Genomic DNA, 24763 nt, shown 5'->3' with positions numbered 1-24763 from the left:
TAACAAACTCAAATTTTGTGAGTGTTTTTTGTAGGGCAAGGCAGCTCTAACCAACATTTCCAATCTCGTCTCATTGATTGGACTCCAGGTTAGCTGACTCCTGACTCCAATTAGCTTTTGGAGAAATGTTAGCCTTGGGGTTCACATACTTTTTCCAACTTACACTGTGAATGTTTAAATGATGTATTCAATATAGAAAATGTATTCAAAATACAATTTGTATGTTATTAGTTTAAGCACACTATGTTTGTCTATTGCTGTGACTTAGATGAAGATCAGATCAAATTTGATGACCAATTTATGCAGAAATCCAGGTAATTCCAAAGGGTTCACATACTTTTTCTTGCCACTGTAGTTGTTTCTCCAAAGCATGTTGGTCCAAGTTGACCTTTTACTGCAGTGAGCTGGATAAGGGTTACACGAGTGTTTCTTCGTAGTCTTAAACAAATCCACTTTGAAACTAAAGTATACACCTCACACACAATGTTATGGGCTTAAAAAAAGACATCACCTGTACCATGTCAGATATAGAGTTGAAATTAATTCAATGTTGAGTTTGCATTGCACTATTACACTTTATATACATTTCAGAAGATTGAAATATAACAAAACCGTTTGACAGAGAAATGCCGGATTTTCGGCTTTCAAACAATTATGTTTATTTATTATTCATAACATTCCTCCCTAAAGGACGATTTGACCATTTGACTGTAGGAAAGGACTACTCTGGTTGTGAGAAAAAAAATACTTTTACTAATTTGGTCAAATTGAAACCTTTCTACCCCAATCACGGATGCCAGGCTGTAAGTGGGTATTTTCCAGCCATACGGGAGCGTTTGATTCAATAAAGGGTTCATCTCCTTTTTAAGATGTCGGATTTGATATTGGTTGAATTGCTCCATGGCAGCCTGTTCTATGCAATTGTATTATCACAGAGATGGATTTCATTTCTTCTCTGGCCTTGGCATCCCCATCTTTTCCCAGACAAAACCCCTCAAACCTAAGCACAGAAAATGACTGCTATTTCCTCCTTAACCCAATTTGAAACACTTCAGTGTTGCCTTGGGACAAAAGGGCAGTTTGCTTCCCTGCTTACTGAATGTAATATAAGCCAGTGTTGAAAGATGGTATGGCATCCAGTAGCTGAGATTGTTTTCCTCCAAACAAAATTCTGTGGCAGTTGCAAATGTCCGCGCTCCCCATCCCTTTTCCACACCTGCACATTTAGCTCTGTACTGCATCGCCGGGACTTTTTCCAAAGACAAGTTGCTGTCATTAAGGTCCCTGGCAGCCTCAGTGATCATTTATCCTCAGTATTAGCGCACGGTGTGAGACTTGGTCCTCTTCCTGTCTAGACAGAGGCAAGTTTTTTTTCTTTCTTCCCCGATTGCACTTAATTTGTGTGCAGTCCTCACTCCCCCACTTCATCTGCCTGAGTGCCATGTCGCCACTCGTTACCTTCTCTCTCGGCCAAAGTCGTTCATCATTCACTCATCGCCCCAACGATTGCCCGCCCGCTGCATGCACACATTCATGAGGCCAACATGGTGGCCTGGTCCCGTCCGCACCTCTATCATCCTCTCTTTTTCTCTGGTCTCTATATTTCTGTTTTTTTCTCTCTTTGTCTTCTCTCTCTCTGCTTTGTCTTCTCTCTCTCTCTCTGCTTTGTATTCTCTCTCTCTCTGCTTTGTCTTCTCTCTCTCTGTCTCTGCTTTGTCTTCTCTCTCTCTCTCTCTGCTTTGTCTTCTCTCTCTCTCTCTCTGCTTTCTCTTTTTTCTCTCTCTCTATCTGCTTTGTCTTCTCTCCTGCTCTTGCTTTGTCTTCTCTCCTGCTCTATCTGCTTTGTCTTCTCTCCTGCTCTATCTGCTTTGTCTTCTCTCCTGCTCTATCTGCTTTGTCTTCTCTCCTGCTCTATCTGCTTTGTCTTCTCTCTCTCTCTCTATCTGCTTTGTCTTCTCTCTCTCTCTCTATCTGCTTTGTCTTCTCTCTCTCTATCTGCTTTGTCTTCTCTCTCTCTCTCTATCTGCTTTGTCTTCTCTCTCTCTCTATCTGCTTTGTCTTCTCTCTCTCTCTATCTGCTTTGTCTTCTCTCTCTCTATCTGCTTTGTCTTCTCTCTCTATCTGCTTTGTCTTCTCTCTCTATCTGCTTTGTCTTCTCTCTCTCTCTCTCTATCTGCTTTGTCTTCTCTCTCTCTCTCTCTATCTGCTTTGTCTTCTCTCTCTCTCTCTCTATCTGCTTTGTCTTCTCTCTCTCTCTATCTGCTTTGTCTTCTCTCTCTCTCTATCTGCTTTGTCTTCTCTCGCTCTCTCTCTCTATCTGCTTTGTCTTCTCTCTCTCTCTCTATCTGCTTTGTCTTCTCTCTCTCTCTCTATCTGCTTTGTCTTCTCTCTCTCTCTATCTGCTTTGTCTTCTCTCTCTCATTGCATGAGGCAGTGTCACCCTCTGCTTACCTGCTTTCCCTGAGTGCACCTTTTTAAGCGCTGTGTTTCCAGGCTTTTCCCCCTCCCCCTAACAGGCCCCCGGTCTTTTGAAGCCAGTCTGTTTGTGGTGCATTAACAGGTAGTGTAGCGGAGTGAAGCCCCCGAGAGTCAGCTCCTTCTCTTCCTGCCGTCTCTGAACGCGCCTTCAAAGGCTGCTGGAGCTTTGCACATCAACAGACATCTGCCTCAGCAGGGAAACATCTAATGTGCTTGGCGAGAGCTCCCATGAATATGGCTGCGAGTTCTTCAAATAACATCCAGGGAGTGTGTTGGTCTAAAAAGGGGTTCGATGTAAACATGTATGTTGTCACGCACTGCATGGCAGGAATGCGCTCGTGGTCAAATTGGTTCCTTTATGAAATGTGTATGTGTAGTATAAGGTGATTTTTCAAAGGTTTTCTTCTATTGCTTTCACACTGGAGGCACAGAGAAAGACGGGTACCTTTTGAGTAGGATCTTCCTCACTAGGAACACTCTTGCTAAGAACAGACATGCGTCGTCAATTTGATCTCTTCGGGCATACTGTAGGAGATGAGCCATAGCTCTCATGACACGCCGCTTCAGGACACAGATTATTTTGTTTATCTGGCAACACGTTATCAGGAGGTACACATTTTGCAATCACAGCAATATTTAGGTTGCGGTGCTGAAGTCTTGCAATGGAGCACATAAATGGAAATGTAGGCGCTAACAAGATACTCCGTTTCAATAAGACAATTCTTTGAATTCTAAAGTGTATCCTTCCTGATGATGATGTACAGGCCTGTTCCTTCGCTTGAAAACAAAGTTTCTAGTCAACCTGTTTTAAAAGGGTTGAAACTGCAACAGATGAACACAGTGTTGTACAAAGCCATTATCTTCCGGAGTGCAGCACCTCTAAATCCATGCGAAGACACTACACTCAGATTGTTCATCAAAGCTGCTGTGGTGGTGCATCTGTCGTTTTATTGAATATGAATGAAGTGGGATCTCTGTTCACATCTCGTCGACAGAGCTCTTCGTGGAAATAAAAACACGTCTCTCTGTCTCCTAGCCCCTGCTACTTCACCTTGTCTGTGAACCGACGGATTTAATGAGAGCCTGTCTCAGGGAGCTTCCACCTTTTGATGTGTCTGTTTGATTATCCCCGCGATCCGATCGAGCACAGGTTTTGCCTGTAAACATCGACAAAACGCAATGAAAACACATCAAATGGAACTAATCCACCTCCCACCCCTGCCAACCCCTACGAACCCACCTCAGCCCAGAGATAACAGGGGAGGCGTTCATAGAATTGGATGAGGGTGAGATTAATAATTTTCAGGTGAGGTAGATACCTTGGACCTACTCTGTGCCATGCCATTAATGGGCTTGAACAACCTGGAGATCATGTAGCTGAACCAGCATGGCCAGGAATGAGGTTGGAAGGTATAGCGGATCACTCTCTTCTATCTGGCTCTGCCAGTCTACCTGCAGACCTCTCTCATTCCCAGACTGGATTGAGCTTGTAATGAATGCAACAGGCCTCTCGATACAATCACCACTGTCATGTGTTCGCAGTGGTTGTCAAGTAATTCACCGTCAAATGTAGCAAGTGTATGACATGCATGTTTCTCTGGCTGCTATTAACCTTAAAACATTTGTTTATGTCAATACCTTCAATACCTTAGGTTTAATACATGAGTGTATTGTACTTGTGTAATGTACTTGAGTTCCATCAATCACATCTTTGAGTCTAAGATATGCCTGAGGGGTTAAAGTTCCATGCCATCCACTTATCCTGTGGTTACAGTTTTTAAAATAGAGGCCTTGAACTCTCCATAGTCCATAGTTAAGGATGGAGTGTAAAAGAAAATGTTCCCCATTCAGCTTAAGATTGCACTTTACAACCACGTTCTAAACTTTGGTGAAATGGAAGTCCTTATTCGTTCTCCTTTAGGAAAGCTTCCATCTCCTTTTCCATTACACATGTTCAATATTTAATACTCCTCAGTCCACAGTAAGGCTGTTCTGTAGGAACGACTCCATATAAATATGTTTCACTACGCAGTTGAGTTTGTACCCATCTATGCAACGGCTGTTATTAAGACGTTAGAATGTGACGAGGTCATATAGAGTGAAATATCAAAGCGACAACAACATCTTTGGGATAAAATCAATGCCTGTCGTATATATCTGAGAGGGGAAAGTAGGGAATGCGATTTGCTAGAACATATTAGAACGTAGCGTTCCAAAGGGGACCATTGAATGGGTTTTGAGGATACAAAAATAAATGTCTTCCACTGTGTGAACGTATTGATGGTTTCATCTCGGCTCTGTAGATTACTAAATTAGGTTATTTTCCATCTCATACAAAATGCACTTTTAAATGCTGAAAATGACTTTGCTTGTTTGAGGATATGAAATAAATGTGATCTTGGTATTCTACGTGACAGGTAGTACTAATTTATCTATATTAATTTCATCATAACCATGTTTTAACTGGGAATTTCTCTGTCACTTACTCCGCTGCTTCACCTGTCTGTGCCTGGTGTTCTCTGTTAACAAAAGTACTGGTGTTTCTCTTGTCTGTCTAGCTAACCACCCTCTTTGTGTGCCTCTCTGTTGCTCTCTGTATATGTGTGTATGTCTGGGTGTCTGTTGTGTGTTTGTGTGTCCGTCTGTACAGTTAGCTAGCGAGGCAAACAAGCTCAAAGAGGCTCAGAAAGTCATCAGTGAAGCTGAGTGCCAGGTGCAGGTGGGTGATACCTTTGCATCCGTGCCCCTCCCTTCCCTTTCATTCTTCTGGCATGGTTGACTGGTATTGACTGCACATTTAGAAACCTAATCTTGAATTAACTCATGAATGCCCCAAACTCAATCAACGCATTACAAGTATGACGATTGCTCTGATCTTTGCATATGATTGCTTTTCAATAATTGTTCAGTGATCTACATTATATTCCTCATAATTCCTCATAATCTGTTAATAGTGCCACACTCTTGGTCTGTAATTGGAGAATGCAATGAAGTTTGATTTCCTTGCATCATACTAAACAAACAATGAGTAATAATCTGTGAGATTTTTATAAATTTTTTATTTCACCTTTATTTAACTAGGCAAGTCACTTAAGAACATTCTTATTTACAATGACGGCCTAACCCAGACGACGCTGGGCCAATTGTGCGCTGCCCTATGGGACTCCCAATCACGACCGGTTGTGATACAGCCTGGAATCGAACCAGGTCTGTAGTGATGCCTCTAGCACTGAGATGCAGTGCCTTAGAGTGGCTTCCGAGTGGTGCAGCGGTCTAAGACAGAAACATCTGGGGTGGCAGGGTAGCCTAGTGGTTAGAGCGTTGGACTAGTAACCGAAAGGTTGCAAGATCGAATCCCCGAGCTGACAAGGTAAAAATCTGTCGTTCTGCGCCTGAACAAGGCCGTTAAACCACTGTTCCTAGGCCGTCATTGAAAATAAGAATTTGTTCTTAACTGACTTGCCTAGTTAAGTAAAATAATCTCAAATGAACTGTTCCATAGAAGATAATCAAACGTGGACGTGTTCGACTGTTGTGATGTAATTCTCCCCAATAAACACCCTATGACTGAATCTCTGCTTTGCTCATTAGAGCCGAGATTGGGGGAAGGTTTAATTGCGTAATAGTCGAAGTTAATTACCCACCCGTCTGACCTTCCCCCCGTCGAGGTCTAGAAGCTGTGGACCCCTCAATGAATGGGTTAGATTTCAAATCACTCCATACTCCTACGCTAATCAGCGCTCCAGATGAGGATGGCCTAGCAAGAGGGCTAGCTGCCAAGAAGCCATTAGGAGGCTCACCTCTCTCTTGCTCCCAGCTAACTGTGGTCAGTGGAGCTGCCAAGACCCGGCCAAAAAACAGCACCATTGGTCTGTAAACAGCCTTTTAAAATGTATGTTTGAACCAGAGAAACCAAAACAACTATGTTGCTATAGGGAGAAGGTGCTTGAAGATGCTTGCTGCTATGATTGGAGGATGTAGGAAAGAAAAGGTACTCCAGTGATTTACCTGTGGGAGAAGGTAGAACCCTCCAGGGCGCTGTCGAACGCAGGGTTGATTAGCCTTCCATAGACGAGGCTGGCGTGTCTGCAGCACGGCGGGACGAGAGAGAGAGGGAGGGAAAACAAGAGAGCAGGAGCAGCATGAGCTATAACAGGCTCAGAGGGCCCCTGAATGTGGAAAAGACAGCACTCTAATTTAGCAGCTAATTTGCTTCCATTCTCTCATATTAATCTTAAAAGAGAAAATGGGCCACGACGGGTTCGGAGATTGACAGACGTATAATCATTGGAACGGGAGCGCTCCCGTCGAGGGGTTTTGGAGGCGGCCTGCTTCAAACGCTCCTCACCACTTTTTAAATGTTCTACCTGATAGACATTCCACGGCTGGCATTGTGTAATCAAGCACTCTGTAATACCTTCAAAAATTTGACCGGACGCACATTACCCACATAATCTAATGAGTGGGGGGAGTGAAATTGGTTTTCGGGAAATGAAAAACTTGTTTTTGGTCAATGTGGTGGAAATGTTGCTGGGCATATTGGAAAGAAAGACCGTTGTCATCTTCTAATCAAACCAGGTCAAATCCTATCTTTGCCATGGGCGGTCTAATTGCCCCATTTGCATATGTTTTGTCTCTAAACAGCCCCCCCCCCCGCCTGTCTCCCCCGCCTTTATCAATGATTATAAATACCTGTTTGTGCTGTAGAGCTGTATGATAGGGCAGACTTGTCAAGGGACTGGCTGGTCTGTGTCTTATCGGTAATGGGTTTCATTTTGCCCGTCTACTGCCTAATAGCCTTCCTTTGTGAGCTCCATCTTGTCCACTTCAACATTGCTTATCTAGATGTCTAACAGTGGCCAGACAATCCCCTGGCTTCTCCCCAATGGTTATGTGTCGGCTGAACATGCACTGTGCACACACACGTCAATAGGGAATGAATGTACTGGTATGTGAGGATTTGATACAATACATTATCTACCCACCAAACCCTCCTGCAATAGATAGTGTTGGCATAGCATTAGCATGCCATTAGTTTCCTCATTACCAATTCAGGTTCAGGTGGCTCTATTCATCTCATACGCTTCATCTATTAGCCAACTGCAGAAGCAATTGTCATGGTAATCAGCACCAACAATTCAGGCTTGTCTATATTGGAGTCTGATTAAATGAAACACATCATATGTATAAGAAGAGGGGGAATCATTTTTCCATAAATAGACAATACAAATGTTCTCTACTTTAATTCATATTCAGAATGACTTCAGAATCACAGAAGTCTCCAAAAATATGGACTTTCTTTTTCTTCTTTGTGGAACACTTTACATAGTGTTGATATGTAGCATTCATAAATCATTCATAAAGCCTTAATATGCATGACATAAAAAGGCATAATGCCCTACATATGTTTATATACCCTTTAAGGGTGACCTCTGAAGGGTGTTTTATAGGATTCTGAATGGTGTATATAAAGGTGTATACACGCACACTCTGAACTGAACAGCGATTGCACGTACACAGTGCTTCATTCAGACACATATAGCCACACATATACTCAGCATGTCAGAGATCTCTCCAGAGTACTTCTAATGGGAAAGGTGACATACCTTCCTGCAATATTGTTCTGCTGCCTATTAGGTTCTTGTTTATGTAACTACATATTTAATGTGTCTGGTAGACTGTCTTAGGGAACTGAGCGATCCACTTTCCCCAGTGTGAGGCGGAGCTGGTTAGGACTCCTGAGTGTTGGCATCTGGCTGGCTGATAGGGTACTGATATAATGACTCCTCTGAGTGTTGGCCCCTGGCTGGCTGATAGGGTACTGATATAATGACTCCTCTGAGTGTTGGCCTCTGGCTGGCTGATAGGGTACTGATATAATGACTCCTCTGAGTGTTGGCCTCTGGCTGGCTGATATGGTACTGATATAATGACTCCTCTGAGTGTTTGCCTCTGGCTGGCTGATAGGGTACTGATATAATGACTCCTCTGAGTGTTGGCCTCTGGCTGGCTGATATGGTACTGATATAATGACTCCTCTGAGTGTTTGCCTCTGGCTGGCTGATAGGGTACTGATATAATGACTTCTCTGAGTGTTTGCCTCTGGCTGGCTGATAGGGTACTGATATAATGACTCCTCTGAGTGTTTGCCTCAGGCTGGCTGATAGGGTACTGATGGAATGACTCCTATATGCTTACCAGCAAATGGATAGTGTAATGACCGTCTTCAGTCCCTGACAGAGACATCACCCAGGTCCATTAGCCAGACTGGTGTAATGACCGTCTTCAGTCCCTAACAGAGACATCACCCAGGTCCATTAGCCAGACTGGTGTAATGACCGTCTTCAGTCCCTGACAGAGACATCACCCAGGTCCATTAGCCAGACTAGTGTAATGACCGTCTTCAGTCCCTAACAGAGACATCACCCAGGTCCATTAGCCAGACTGGTGTAATGACCGTCTTCAGTCCCTAACAGAGACATCACCCAGGTCCATTAGCCAGACTGGTATAATGACCGTCTTCAGTCCCTAACAGAGACATCACCCAGGTCCATTAGCCAGACTGGTGTAATGACCGTCTTCAGTCCCTAACAGAGACATCACCCAGGTCCATTAGCCAGACTAGTGTAATGACCGTCTTCAGTCCCTAACAGAGACATCACCCAGGTCCATTAGCCAGACTGGTGTAATGACCGTCTTCAGTCCCTAACAGAGACATCACCCAGGTCCATTAGCCAGACTGGTGTAATGACCGTCTTCAGTCCCTAACAGAGACATCACCCAGGTCCATTAGCCAGACTGGTGTAATGACCGTCTTCAGTCCCTAACAGTGACATCACCCAGGTCCATTAGCCAGACTGGTGTAATGGTGGTTAAGCTCTGGCCTCCAGGTCCCCAGCCTACGATTGACAAGGATGACATGATATGCAGGGCAGACGGGGATAACATGAGTGCTGGGATGACAGGGGAATGTGTACCATCATTAACATTGATCTCCCATCTTTGCAGATTGCAGCCGGACCTGCGGCGGCCGGGACAGGAGTCCCACCTCTAGCCCTACCGGGGGGATTGGCACCCCCTCCTCCGCCGCCTCCTGGCATGGCCAGCATGCTCCCTCCGCCTCCACCCCCGCCACCTCCAGGCGTAGGGCCACCCCCACCACCCCCTCCCCCCGGTTGTGGACCCCCACCTCCCCCGCCCTTCCCCGGGGCTCCAGGTATCCCTCCGCCTCCTATGATGGCCATACCTGTCATCAAGCTGCCTTATGGACTGGAGGCCAAGAAGACCTACAAGCCTGAGGTCGTCATGAAGAGGGTCAACTGGTCCAAGGTACAGTAGCGACAGATGGAGCTGTAGGTACTAACCCAGAGAGTGCACCCTATTCAACACTACCGTCGGTCTATTCAGGCAAGCGTTCATCCACAGAGCACGCTACTCTGCACTCTGCACTAGAAATCCACACATAAACACATTTTCGCTGCTCGAGTGTACTTGCATTCACACACACTCTTAGCGTAATTGAATACAGACAATGTGTTGTGTAATATTCCATCATTTAAATACGATTTCAACTGGGGCCGTTCTCTTCATATGGGCTTTATTCTACTCCCAGTTAATTTATCTATCGCCCGAGGGATTCTGGGAGTTGCAAGCGGCATTCATTTAGTGGTGTTTTGCATATGCTTATGTGTGACCTTGCTATTTAATCTTCAATTATTGACAACAGCCAAAAGGAAATGGTTGTCTCTCGCTCGCACTGTGAAACCCTGTTGAAATCAAGCTGAATCGCATTATCGGTAATTGTGTAAATGGAGGCACGTCATATAGCAAGGTTGCACGTCTAATAAGAGACAAAGTTCATTGAAATGTATTTATTATAATGTTTTTCTCATGTATCTTCTTTTCACTGTAAGAAAATGAGTGTGTTTGCATTCATGAGTGTGCAACTTTGCACATCCGTCTCCTTCCCGGCATGGCAATGACAATGTACGTCTGCATTAACCTTGCCTCCGCATGCACTTCGGTTGGGAGATGCAAATTAAATGGCTAGATGGCACTCAAAGGCCTTCAGAGCCACCTGAGTCTGTTGTGTGGATTAAGTGGGACCAGAGTCAGCTGTCTTCTCTGTTAGGACCAGAGTCATCCGTCTTCTCTGTTAGTACCAGAGTCATCCGTCTTCTCTGTTAGGACCAGAGTCATCCGTCTTCTCTGTTAGGACCAGAGTCATCCGTCTTCTCTGTTAGGACCAGAGTCATCCGTCTTCTCTGTTAGGACCAGAGTCATCCGTCTTCTCTGTTAGGACCAGAGTCATCCGTCTTCTCTGTTAGGACCAGAGTCATCCGTCTTCTCTGTTAGGACCAGAGACATCCGTCTTCTCTGTTAGGACCAGAGCCATCCGTAACTACTAGTTTGCTGTAGCTACATATGAACACATATTTATTAATAGCTTGATGCATATAGGAGAAGGCCTTATCTTTTGACTGATTGAAAAGCAGGCAGGGACAACCTGTGAGGTTGTACTCCTTCAACGAAGAAGACTGGTCTTAATTTGATCACCCTGTTGTAGTAGAACCTTCCTGCAATGCAGGACATTTAAAACTTGTAGTGTGTTTGAGGTTTAAAAAAGGCTTCTGAAGTTTGTAATTTCCATTTAGAAATTTCAGACTTGATTTTTCAACCCCTACAAAAATGTCCATTAATTATAATCCACTAAATAATTCACATTTCCTGTTGCTGCAGGATTGTTTTCCTGCTGTAGCAAACTGGCTCAAATTAATATCCTACATCTGTAGAGATTGGAGGGAGTGGAGAGAGAGAGTGAGGTTAGAATGGAGAGTGAGTGTTTGTGTCCAACTTTTGCTTTTTGAAAACACCCACAGGTTCCTTCGTCTCTGATAGTAAAAGCAGCCGGCAACAATAAAGGGAAAGTTGTCCAACTGAATATATTCAACTGAAATGTGTCTTCTGAATTTAACCTCTGAATCAGAGAGGTGCGGGGGGCTGCCATAATCGACATCCACATCTTCGGCGCCCAGGGAACAGTGGGTTAACTGCCTTGCTCAGGGGCAGAACGACAGATTTTTACCTTGTTTTTACCTTGTCAGCTCGGGGATTCGATCCAGCAACCTTCCGGGTACTGGCCCAACACTCTAACCACTACCCTACCTGCTGCCCCTAATGTGAGGAAGGAGTTTTTCCCTGTTTTCTTTTTTTAAGCATGTAACAGATTTTTCAAGCAGCGCCAATGGAGATTGTTGCCTGGAGGTGCTGTACTTTCTCTTACAGTGAGAACACCTTACCATTGGTGAACCACATGTTTACGGCAAAGTAAACGATTGCTCAGGCTGTGTCTTATGGCGGTTTGCAGCAGCAGTGACATGTCCCTAACCCCAACCCTTGCCTCTAGTCTACCACTTAACTGGAGCCTCTTTACAACACTGTACTACACTTAATGAGAATATCACAGTCTTCCTTTGTTAATTAATCCATTTTGCGAGGTTACTCGTTTGAGAAGGTTGTGTAAAGAGGCCCAAGAAAAAGACTGCATATGTGTCTCCCACAAAATCCTCAAATTTATTTAGCAACAACCAGTGGGCAGGCTTGTATTGGCGAACTACCTCACACACTCAGGTGGGGCACTAGTTAAATTAGACAGCATCAGCTGCTGCTGAGGGGATCCGTCGATACGGTGCTGGAGCTACAATTCGTTTTGAGACTGGTGAGGATGAGGCATGGAGGGCGGGCTGCTGGCATGGAGGGCGGGCTGCTGGCATGGAGGGCGGGCTGCTGGCATGGAGGGCGGGCTGCTGGCATGGAGGGCGGGCTGCTGGCATGGAGGGCGGGCTGCTGGCATGGAGGGCGGGCTGCTGGCATGGAGGGCGGGCTGCAGCAGTGGGGTAAAGCAGTGATTTGGGACATGCTGCTGTATCAATGGAGTGGAGAGAGGAGTGCCAGAAGCTGTGGGTTAGAGTCAGTATCTGTCATCTACTGTAAGACACGGTTAAGCAGAGGGGGGCGTCTAGATTTGGCTCGTCCCTGCTGTGTTTGACGTGCTCCACATCATTTGGAAGCATTTGTCCATTAGAAACAATCCCGTATTTTCATCTAAAAGTGATTGATTTGAAAGGAATTTAAGCATTTGAACCTCTGGAGTTCCACAATGTTATTTCAGCACAGTATCCATTTGTTTTTAGAGTATTTCCTGGATTGTTACAAATTCGAATGAAAGTGAACACTTCTATTGTAGCACTACTAAGTAAAATAGGGAAAAATAAGAAACAATTAGAAAAATGCTTGTCATTGAATCTCTCGTACAACCGTAATTATCGCACAATTGCAAACGTATTTAGCTGTAATCACGCAACCAGGCTGTTTTCCAGTGTAAGGCTGATCATTTCTTCTAGCAGGGTGAAATTGTAATATTTAGACTTCACATTCTGTTACCCCCCCCCCCCGATATGCAAGACTTGAGATGAACAATGCAATTATCTCCAAACCAGTCAATTTGGTTTACAAACGATGCAGAATTATAATTATCCTTTCAGAATTACACAACTGTAATTTTATAAATTAGCACTCTCACATAGACAAGAAAATAATGAGAAAGAAACAAAATGACCTCAGAGACCCCTCCCCCTTTGTCAATATAAGTAGTAAGTATATGACCAGCCAATCCATGAAATGCAGAGCCGATCTCTTCCTGAACTCCTATGCCACTCAACTCTAATTTCCTTCTCATGTGCTGGTTGGGTTCAATAGGCTATCCATAGAGGAGTTCAGAGGGGCACTTCATTCATCCTTCATCTGTGGTTGAGCTTTGCATTCACAGCAGGTGACCTTGTCAAGGGCCATCAAACTTTCAAGTAACCACTCTAGCATGGCATGAGTTACCTCAAGCTTCCAGAGAGTAGGAGTGTCGCGGCCTATGAACATTGTCTCCTGTCACAGGAGCCAATGAGTGTAAGTTAAGTATGCAAGTGATTAAAAATGAAACAGCCTTGTTCCAAACTGTATGCTTACTACAATGACAGTATGTGTCCATCAGTTTCAGGGATTAATCATAATGTTTACATCTAAGGCTGCGTTTACAACAACAGACCCATTCTGATCTTTTGCACAATTAATGGTCAGAATTGGGATGCCTGTGTAAACATAGTCTAAGAGCCTAGTAGTCTAAGAGTTTTCATTTTTGCCATGGAAAAAATATTGCAATACTGGTATCGTCACAGCCTTAATGTCCCACCCTCTGCAGTTTCTTGATTTCCGTGGTGCTTCCTTTACTACCACATCCAATGGATATTTGTGAGGGCTTCCTTTGAATATGACTTCTGTCATAAGCAAACACATGATACTGTACACTGTTGTTTGCAGAGCAGAGCCACAGCGTCAGAAGCTGATGTGAATTAGCTACAGTAGGGCCATGGTAGGCCCCTCCATAGTGATCGAAATAAGACGGCGAGGGGCAAGAGGAGAGAGGCCCACAGCTACTAGTCTCCCATCAGACCATCACCACAACAGCCCTCAAACATAAAACAAAACTGATTTAACATGTCTTTGGTACATAATTGGTCTTGTCTATACTCAAATTAAACAAATTCTAGTAATCACCATTGAGTGTGGACTGTATTATTATACATACTGGATGGACTGGTTACCTTATGCTACTCTCCAAAATGTCTATCCATGAGTTTGTGAGAGAACGTATAGCCCTAGGCGATACTGTTGGTTCATTGACTGTGAAAAATAAAATACTGATTTAAGATATCGTTGGTAGATAATTGGTCTAGTCTAAATTAAACCAATTCAGAGTTAGCTTAGAATTTGTATTTGATTTTGAATAGCCTAGTAATAGAGCTTTAGAAAAAATATTGTCATAATTAATAGGCTTGCACATGACCTTTTAGCTACAGAATATCTCACCACCGTGAGTGTCTATCTCCTCTCTCCTTTATTCCTTTCTCGTGCTCGCAGACGGGCTATCAGCAGTTTAGTGAAATATGTTTTTTTGGGATGTTACTCTAGATCAGTGGTTCCCAAACTTTTTATAGTCCCGTACCCCTTCAAACATTCAACCTCCAGCTGCGTACCCCCTCTAGCACCAGGGTCAGCGCACTCTCAAATGTTGTTTTTTTGCCATCATTGTATGCCTGCCACACACACACTATACGATACATTTATTAAACATAAGAATGAGTGTGAGTTTTTGTCACAACCCGGCTCGTGGGAAATCATGCAATGATGGAAAGACCTGTGTGTTGTCCTTGTTAATGCAGATAGAAAAGAGCTCCAACTTCTTAATCATAGCCTCAATTTCGTTCCACACGTTGAATATAGTTGCAGATAGTCCCTGTAATCCATTCAGGCAAGAAAAAACATCACCCAGATAGGCCAGTCGTGTGAGAAACTCGTCATCATGCAAGCAGTCAGACAAGTTAAAATTATGGTCAGTAAAGAAAACATTTAGCTCGTCTTTCAATTCCAAAAAAACATTTCAAAACATTGCCCCTTGATAACCAGCGCACTTATGTATGTTGTAAAAGGGTTACATGGGCGCTGCACTTTTATTGCATAATTCAGAAAATACACGAGAGTTCAGGGTCTTGCTTTAACAAAGTCAACCATTTTCACTGTAGTGTCCAAAATGTCTTTCAAGCTGTCAGGCATTCCCTTGGCAGCAAGGGCCTCTCGGGGGATGCTGCAGTGTGCTCAAGTGGTGTCGGGAGCAACTGTGTGCACACGCGTTACCACTCCACTATTAATGATATCTGTTGCTTTTATACATGTCTTACTACTCTAAAGTCGTCTTTATTCTCGCTCAAAAAACTTTATTTTTTTATTTTTTATTTTTCAAATTGTCATGTTTTGTTTCTAAATCAAATTAATTTATATAGCCCTTCTTACATCAGCTGATATCTCAAAGTGCTGTACAGAAACCCAGCCTAAAACCCCAAAGAGCAAGCAATGCAGGTGTAGAAGCACGGTGGCTAGGAAAAAAAGACTACCTGTATTTGACATTGTGTTGTTAATTCACTGAACACTAGATGGTTTAATAGTTTTTTGGCAGTGAAACGAGGCTACTCAGGCGGGGGGAAAAACTTTACCCAAATGTTTAGCCCCGTTGGAAAAAATGTAAATACTTGCATTGTCTCGTTAAGGGGTTAATAACACAGGTTGCAATGAGAAACCAATCGTCCCGGCCCACATTTTATATATATATATATATCTACATGTGAATCACATTTTTTTTGGCGTACCACTGACGGCATTGCGCGTACCCCTGGGAATACCTGCTCCAGATGTTCCCAAACAGATTTCACTTGGTTTCCCAAATTAAGCGCCGGGTAGCTGCAGGAAAAAGATTGGAGAACCCATGTCATACAGAGTTTGGCCGGAATAATAACTGTCGGGTCAGTGAGAGCATGCGCCTCAAAAAATGGTTGATGTGTGGAGTGAAATAAGTGTTATATATATTTCTCAGCTGCTCATATTTAGCACATTCTCCACTGTAAAACCGAAGTAGCCGACAAAACATACTGGTGGAGGGCCTCCCGAGTGGTGCAGTGGTCTAAGGCATTGCATCGACGTCCTTGAGGCTTCACTACAGACCCGGGTTCGATCCCTGCCTGTGTCGCAGCCGGCCGCGACCAGGAGACCCATGAGGCGGCACACAATTGGCCCAGCATCATCCGAGTTAGGGAAGGGTTTAGCGGGCTGGGATGTCCTTGTCCCATCGCGCTCTAGCGACTCCTGTTGTACGGTGTTCCGTACACATTGGTACACATTCCGTAGACATTCCGACACATTGGTGTGGCTGGCTTCCGGGTTAAGCGAGCAGTGTGTCAAGAAGCAGTGCGGCTTGGCAGGGTTGTGTTTCGGAGGATGCATGGTTCTCAACCTTCTTCTCTCCCGAGTCCGTACGGGAGTTGCAACGATGGGACAAGACTGTAACTACCAATTGGATATCACAAGAACAATTTTAAGTTAAAAAACATACCGGTGGGACAGCTCACGGCCTCCATTTGCTATTCGAGTGCATACAAATTACGTATTTTTCCCCCTGCCCCTGTTCCTGCCCATTTAATAATGGGCCATTCTGAATGAGAACTAATTTTACATATTAGTAAAGACAAGATTAAATTGAGAATAGTCTGATGCGTGAAAATATGATCACTTGATGAGAGAACAGCTGTGCAGCCGGAGGCAAGGATCAGAAGCTTTTTGCGACTCTCTCAAATCATAAATAGCCTGTAGTCGCATCATGCAGCCCATGTATATTTTTATTTTTAAAGCATTCTAAGGTTTGTATCATTCACAACTAAAGTTGCCAAATAACCCTAAATCTAGCATATACTGTAGGACCTGTTTCAAATGATCACTTTTATACTCAACATAGCCACTTCATATGCACACTCGCTCTGTAATTGGAAAAATATCCTTTCTATTTTATTCAGTTATATTATAAGTTCAATTATATTATTTTTGCTATAAAAACATGTATAAAATAATGGCCTGGGACTTATAATCATATCTTGTCAGCTAAGTGAACACAGCCTATGGCATGGAGCTTAGCCAGGTACTGTAAGATACAGTAGGCCAACTCATATTCTGTTCTTCTGAAATACATTTTCTGCAAAAAAAAAAATATATATTTATTGGGATGGTGTATATTAAATTGATTTAATAGTCTTGTTTAAATGTAGATGTTCCAAAGGCTCGCATCAGTGGCCTGGAGATGCTAAACATGTTTATGTTAATTAACGGTCAATTTCCATGAATCCGGCAGTCTTTTGCATGACAATAACCGGCTGACATGACAAAATGTAATGACGTCCACAGCCCTAGTCGCTTGTGCTCCTGTATTGTCTGTATCCTTTTTACAACAAACGCCTCCTGTCAAGTGGTTCCCCCTCACTCTCTCTCTCTAGTGAGTGCCCTTGCAACTTGCGTTGCCTTGTCTCGTTAAGGGGCTAATAACACAGGTTGCAATGAGAAACCAATTGTCCCGGCCCACACTGTGTCATGACCATGTCATCATCACAGACCAAGGCACTCTTACACAACCCGTAATGGACTTCTGAAGAACATCGCCTCGCACATTACTAGCCAATTATCAAGTACAAATACAGCAAGATGTGGTTGTTGTCAGTTCTGTATGTACAGGAGCCTGCCATCGGGCCACGGTATGATACAGCGGGCCAGGGTTGGAGCCAGGATAAACAAAGGGCCGTTTTGTTCCATGTACAGAGTTGAAAGGCGGGAGAAGTCAACAAGAACTGTCAAGTCTCAGGTTGGGATGAGGTCTTCTAGGCACATCTAATTCTTTTGCACAGCCACATTTATGTAGTAGAGAGATGTCCCTCTTGGTGAGAACGCTTGCTGTCGAGTGTTTTAATCAACTGTGAGGAATATAGAGGTAGAACCAATGGTGAGGTGAAGGGAAAATATATGTAAACTACAAACTAAGACAAAACAATATGAATCCTTGCAAATCTTTGGTGAATTTGGTTTGTTCATCTTTTTGTATCCTACACAAAGACAAAATATTTATTTATTTACAAGAATGGAATATATTACTAAAGATGGATCCACAATATTTACAATATGTTGACAGCAAATGGAGTTTGAAAATAACAAATACAGACTAAATGGCCAATATACTGAAGCTTTCAATTAAGCTAGACAGAGCGCCTACAGCTTGTCAATAAGTAACTCACACAGCTGCGTTTTGCAGGGCTCTGGGAGTACGTCCATCCAGCTTAATCTCTCAAAAATGGACCTGGAATAATCCAAGATGGGCCGTAACACTGTAATAATCCAAAATGCACCTAAACAAGTATTTGATCAATTCACTTGTAATTTGATCAATGTCACTATCAATACTGCGCAATAGTTTTCATATCGATGGCTTAGACTTGCCTGACGACTCATCCTGCATTTAATTCCGCTGTTCTATTGATCGCTCCATACATTCATACAATAAATTTAGAACCAGGAACAGATATAGCCCTTGGTTCTCTCCAGACCTGACTGCCCTTAACCAACACAAAAACATCCTATGGCGTTCTGCATTAGCATCGAACAGCCCCCGTGATATGCAACTTTTCAGGGAAGCTAGAAACCAATATACACAGGCAGTTAGAAAAGCCAAGGCTAGCTTTTTCAAGCAGAAATTTGCTTCCTGCAACACAAACTAGAAAAAGTTCTGGGACACTGTAAAGTCCATGGAGAATAAGAACATCTCTTCCCACCTGCCCACTGCACTGAAGATAGGAAACACTGTCACCACCAATAAATACACTATAATTGAGAATTTCAATAAGCATTTTTCTACAGCTGGCCATGCTTTCCACCTGGCTACCCCTACCCCGGTCAACAGCACTGCACCCCCCACAGCAACTCGCCCAAGCCTTCCCCATTTCTCCTTCTCTCAAATCCAGTCAGCTGATGTTCTGAAAGAGCTGCAAAATCTGGACCCCTAACAATCAGCCGGGCTAGACAATCTGGACCCTTTCTTTCTAAAATGATCTGCCCGAATTTTTGCAACCCCTATTACTAGCCTGTTCAACCTCTCTTTCGTGTCGTCTGAGATTCCCAAAGATTGGAAAGCAGCTGTGGTCATCCCCCTCTTCAAAGGGGGACACACTCTTGACCCAAACTGCTACAGACCTATATATATCCTACCCTGCCTTTCTAAGGTCTTCGAAAGCCAAGTCAACAAACAGATTACCGACCGTTTCGAATCCCACCATACCTTCTCCGCTATGCAATCTGGTTTCAGAGCTGGTCATGGGTGCACCTCAGCCACGCTCAAGGTCCTAAACGATATCCTAACCGCCATCGATAAGAAACAATACTGTGCAGCTGTATTCATTGACCTGGCCAAGGCTTTCGACTCTGTCAATCACCACATCCTCATCGGCAGACTCGATAGTCTTGGTTTTTCAAATGATTGCCTCGCCTGGTTCACCAACTACTTTTCTGATAGAGTTCAGTGTGTCAAATCAGAGGGCCTGTTGTCCGGGCCTCTGGCAGTCTCTATGGGGGTGCCACAGGGTTCAATTCTTGGACCGACTCTCTTCTCTGTATACATCAATGATGTCGCTCTTGCTGCTGGTGAGTCTCTGATCCACCTCTACGCAGACGACACCATTCTGTATACTTCTGGCCCTTCTTTGGACACTGTGTTAACAACCTTCCAGACGAGCTTCAATGCCATACAACTCTCCTTCCGTGGCCTCCAATTGCTCTTAAATACAAGTAAAACTAAATGCATGCTTCAACCGATCGCTGCCTGCACCTGCCCGCTCGTCCAATATCACTACTCTGGACGGTTCTGACTTAGAATATGTGGACAACTACTAATACCTAGGTGTCTGGTTAGACTGTAAACTCTCCTTCCAGACTCACATCAAACACCAATCCAAAGTTAAATCTAGAATTGGCTTCCTATTTCGCAACAAAGCATCCTTCACTCATGCTGCCAAACATACCCTTGTAAAACTGACCATCCTACCGATCCTCGACTTCGGCGATGTCATTTACAAAATAGCCTCCAATACCCTACTCAATAAATTGGATGCAGTCTATCACAGTGCCATCTGTTTTGTCACCAAAGCCCCATATACTACCCACCACTGCGACCTGTACGCTCTCGTTGGCTGGCCCTCGTTTCATACTCGTCGCCAAACCCACTGGCTCCAGGTCATCTACAAGACACTGCTAGGTAAAGTCCCCCCTTATCTCAGCTCGCTGGTCACCATAGCAGCACCCACCTGTAGCACGCGCTCCAGCAGGTATATCTCTCTGGTCACCCCCAAAACCAAATCTTTTTTTGGCCGCCTCTCCTTCCAGTTCTCTGCTGCCAATGACTAGAATGAACTACAAAAATCTCTGAAACTGGAAACACTTTTCTCCCTCACTAGCTTTAAGCATCAGCTGTCAGAGCAGCTCACAAATTACTGCACCTGTACATAGCCCATCTATAATTTAGCCCAAACAACTACCTCTCCCCCTACTGTATTTATTTATTTATTTATTTTGCTCCTTTGCACCCCATTATTTCTCTCTACTTTGCACATTCTTCCACTACAAATCTACCATTCCAGTGTTTTACTTGCTATATTCTATTTACTTCGCCACCATGGCCGCCACCATTTTTTTTGCCTTCACCTCCCTTATCTCACCTCATTTGCTCACATTGTATATAGACTTATTTTTCTACTGTATTATTGACTCTATGTTTGTTTTACTCCATGTGTAACTCTGTGATGTTGTATGTGTCGAACTGCTTTGCTTTATCTTGGCCAGGTCGCAAATGTAAATGAGAACTTGTTCTCAACTTGCCTACCTGGTTAAATATAGGTGAAATAAATAAAATACAATTTGTTGTGGAGAAGAAATGTGGGTGTGGCGTTTGGCCGGAGCAGTGTGGATGGGTTAATACAGAATACATTTCACAAAATCTCGGCATATTATTGTATGATTATTTCATGACTATTGTGACTATTATTATGATTATTTTGAACTGAAGTAATATACCTAGTCACTGATGATCTATTTTGTGACTGGTCAATGCATTTATTGCGTTTGATAAGCTTTATTAACAACAGGAAGTGACAGGCTGAATGGTGTTCATTGTGGTTGTTAAATAGTTATACCCGTCTTCATGCAATCCTTGCTCCTCACAGAAAGTCATCAATCCATCTGTACAAGAGCCCTCAATATTACAACATTACAAAAACTGCGGGACGTGTGTCATAGTAGAAAGATGCTTGAAATCGCAAGCAACATGAACAAACTTTATCAAACTGTGTTTTGCGGTAAATTAGGGGAATGAAATGGAGTGCAATATGCAACATGACGGATGATCTCCAAAGCGCTCGCACACACAAAATGCTTCACCGTTTCTAGGTGAGTGGGGTTTGAAGAAGTGGCATTTAAGTGGAGTTGCAGCCAGACCGCTTGTGGAAGGAATGGCAGCTGCTGATTGGGCCTTGCGATAATGGAATCCTCCTTGTCGTTGCAGATAGTGCCTCAGGAAATGGCGGAGAATTGCTTCTGGATCAAAGTCAAAGAGGAGAAGTTTGAGAATCAAGAATTCTTTGAACAGCTCTCCCTCAGCTTTTCCTCCAGGACCAAAGGTAAGCAGGCCCCATCAGGCCCCATCTATCTCTACTCCTTTACTAATGAATCTACACACACACTTCGTTTGGCCACCCGGGTCTGGGGAAACAATTGGCTTTCATCTCCTGACACTTTAGGAAACCATTTGTCTCTGAAATGTTAATTATAGTTAAACCACCCCCCTTTTTTTTGTCTTTGAACAATCCGGCTGTGGATGGTTGTGGGTTGAAATCTCTCTGAGCCAATTAGTGGTTCTGCTGCTGCTGTTGTTGATGCTGCTGTTATTATTGTTGTTGTTGTTGTGCTGTGTTTGTGGGTATTCTTTGAATTTGTTGAGTGGCTTTCAGAGTATGAAAGGGACTCCCACACAATGTGAATTCTTGCGAAAAAGTTAAAAGGTGTTGTGTATGTGATTGCGTTTCTCTGTGTATATCTGTATGCTTTTGCACATATCTTTGTGCGTTCGTATGTACAGTGCATTCAGAAAGTATTCAAACCCCTTGACTTTTTACACATTTTGTTACGTTACAGCCTTATTCTAAAATGTATTAAATACATTTTAAAAATCCTCTATCTACACACAATACCCCATAATGACATAGCAAAAACTGTTTTTAGAAATGTTTGCAAATTTATAAAAAATAAAAAATCTGATACCTTATTTACATAAGTATTCAGACCCTTTGTTATGAGACTCGAAAATGAGCTCAGGTGCATCCTGTTTTCATTGATCATCCTTGAGATGTTTCTACAACTTGATTGGTACATCCAATTGATTGGGCATGATTTGGAATGATACACACCTGTATATATACTGTCCCACAATTGATAGTGCATGTCAGAGCAAAAACCAAGCCATGAGTTCAAAGGAATTGTCCGTAGAGCTCCGAGACAGGCTTGTGTCGGGGGTACCAAAAAATGTCTGCAACATTGAAGGTCCCCAAGAACACAGTGGCCTCCATCATTCTTAAATGGAAGATGTTTAGAACCACCAAGACTCTTCCTAGAACTGGCAGCCCGGAAAAACTGAGCAATTGGGGGAGAATGGCCTTGGTCAGGGAGGTGACCAAGAGCCCGATTGTCACTCTGACAGAGCTCCAGAGTTCCTCTCTGGAGATGGGAGAACCTTCCAGAAGGAAAACCATATCTGCAGCACTCCAGCAATCAGGCAGTTGTGGTAGAGTGGCCAGACGGAAGACACTCCTCAGTAAAATGCCCACTTGGAGTTTGCCAAAAGGCACTTAAGGACTCTCAGACCATGAGAAACAAGATTATCTGGTCTGATGAAATCAAGATGGAAGTCTTTGGGCTGAATGCCAAGCGTCACTTCTGAAGAAAACCTGGCCCCATCCCTACGGTGAAGCATGGTGGTGGCAGCATCATGCTGTGGGGATGTTTTTCAGCGGCAGGGACTGGGAGATAAGTCAGCATTGAGGCAAAGATGAACGGAGCGAAGTACAGAGAGGTCCTTGATGAAAACATGCTCCGGAGCGCTCAGGACCTCCGACTGGGGTGAAGGTTCACTTTCCAACAGGACAACGACCCTAAGCACAAAGCCAAGACAAGGCAGGAGTGGATTTGCAAAAATGCAACAACATTTTTTTTTTTTTTGCTTTGTCATTATGGGGACCAGGGATGGGGCCAGGTATTGTGTGTAGATTGATGATGGAAACAAATCTATGTAATCAATTTTAGAATATGGCTGTAACATAACAAAATGTGGCCAAGGGGTCTGAATACTTTCCGAATGCACTGCATGTACAGTATGTGTGTGTGAGTGAACTGAGGACAGTCACGCTTGACTCTGCCCTTTTCCAGTCGAGTAGACACTCCTCCACAGGGGCACCCGGGGAAGAAAGCCAAGGGAGTATACTCTTGTCCCGGCCAGTTGCTTTCAGAGATCTAACTTGTTGATGAGTAACACAAGCAGAAGGACAGCAAGTTTGTGATTTGAGGGAGAGGCTGTGTGGTGGTGTGTTGGCTGGATATTTCTCCCATGACAATGCCAGTGATTTCCTGGTCTCTGACAGCATGTGTAGTGTGTACACACTCCTCTAATCCCTGCCCTAGTGGGAGGGAGGGGTAAAGGGCCTGTTATCACAGCCCTTCTGGAATCACAGCCTTTCTGAGTTGTTGGGGGTGATGACTACCCAGCAGCCCTCACTGTTCTGTTGCCTCTCCTCTCCTTCTATTCTCCACCTTCTCCTTTATTTTTCCTCCTCTCCTCCTTTTCCTTTCCTTCTCCTCTCCTTCTCTTCTTCTCTCCTCCTGTCCCTCACCTCCTTCCCCCCTCGCCTCTCCTTCTCCTCTCCTCCTCCCCTCCTTTTCCTCTATTATTTTTCTCCCCTCCTCTCCTTCTTCTCTCCCCTGAAGACTACATAACAATATTCATCTTCCTGTTTTTCTTTGAAATAAACAGCAATATAGCCCCTAAGCTGGGAGGTGATGTGTTGGCACAATACAGATGAAGAGAATAACGTAATAGCGGAAACAAGGGAGCGGCTGTAGCCGGGCTTAATGAAGCCACGGGGAAAGGCCCCAGAGACGAGTCTCTGCTTTCTCTGCAGGAGAGACAACGAGACACTGTCTGTTCTGCAACTGTGATACCATGACACCTCTGTTATTCAGCAACACCCAAAAACAACCAGAGAGGGGGGAGGAGAGAGAGAGAGAGGTTTTTGCTTTGTTCTGTTCCGTTCCGCAAGGGAGAGATATATCACAAGGCAACCATAGCGTTCCAATGGAGCAACATGGTTACTAATTAACACCAGCCATAATGAATAGTCGATTTTGTGTGCTGTATTTCTCTGTTCTTTCAGAAGTGTAATTCCATTTTCACCTTGGACAAACAAGGGATTCAGATTCTGCAAAAAATATAACACTGCTTAATACAGTATTATGCAGTATTTATACTGTATTCCATTTGCTATCCTATTTAATCTACATTCTTATAATTTTTTGTTTCCTTTATTTGTATTCTATAAGGTCTATGAATTATAGGCACATTAGCCATACCTCTGCTTTACGTTTCTTTCAGTATCTTTTTTCAAATTATAATTCTCCCTCTTTCATGGAACAGTCTGGTTCTATAGGTAAGCCTCGCTCTCCCGCTGGCAGCTTGGAAAGGCATGATATAGTGGATTCCTCTGGGAGATACCTTAGC

The 24763-nt window shown here is 43.7% G+C and overlaps 1 protein-coding gene across 3 annotated transcripts in view; it reads left to right on the top strand.

Moving 5' to 3' along the window:
* diaph2 (diaphanous-related formin 2) overlaps nucleotides 1-24763 on the top strand; it is a 708741-nt gene that overhangs the window by 223084 nt on the left and 460894 nt on the right. For 2 of the 3 annotated variants that reach the window (XM_071399170.1, XM_071399169.1), the window contains 3 exons: nucleotides 5129-5197; nucleotides 9487-9807; nucleotides 21503-21617. In XM_071399170.1, the coding sequence (XP_071255271.1) occupies nucleotides 5129-5197; nucleotides 9487-9807; nucleotides 21503-21617 (505 nt within the window). The remainder of the gene's footprint in view (nucleotides 1-5128; nucleotides 5198-9486; nucleotides 9808-21502; nucleotides 21618-24763) is intronic. The other variant, XM_071399171.1, reaches the window with a different exon arrangement.

This window comes from Salvelinus alpinus, chromosome 4 (assembly GCF_045679555.1).
Source record: "Salvelinus alpinus chromosome 4, SLU_Salpinus.1, whole genome shotgun sequence".
Lineage (NCBI taxonomy): Eukaryota > Metazoa > Chordata > Actinopteri > Salmoniformes > Salmonidae > Salvelinus > Salvelinus alpinus.
The sequence above is the reverse complement of the archived record's forward strand: the minus strand, read 5'-3'. Positions and strand labels throughout refer to the sequence as shown.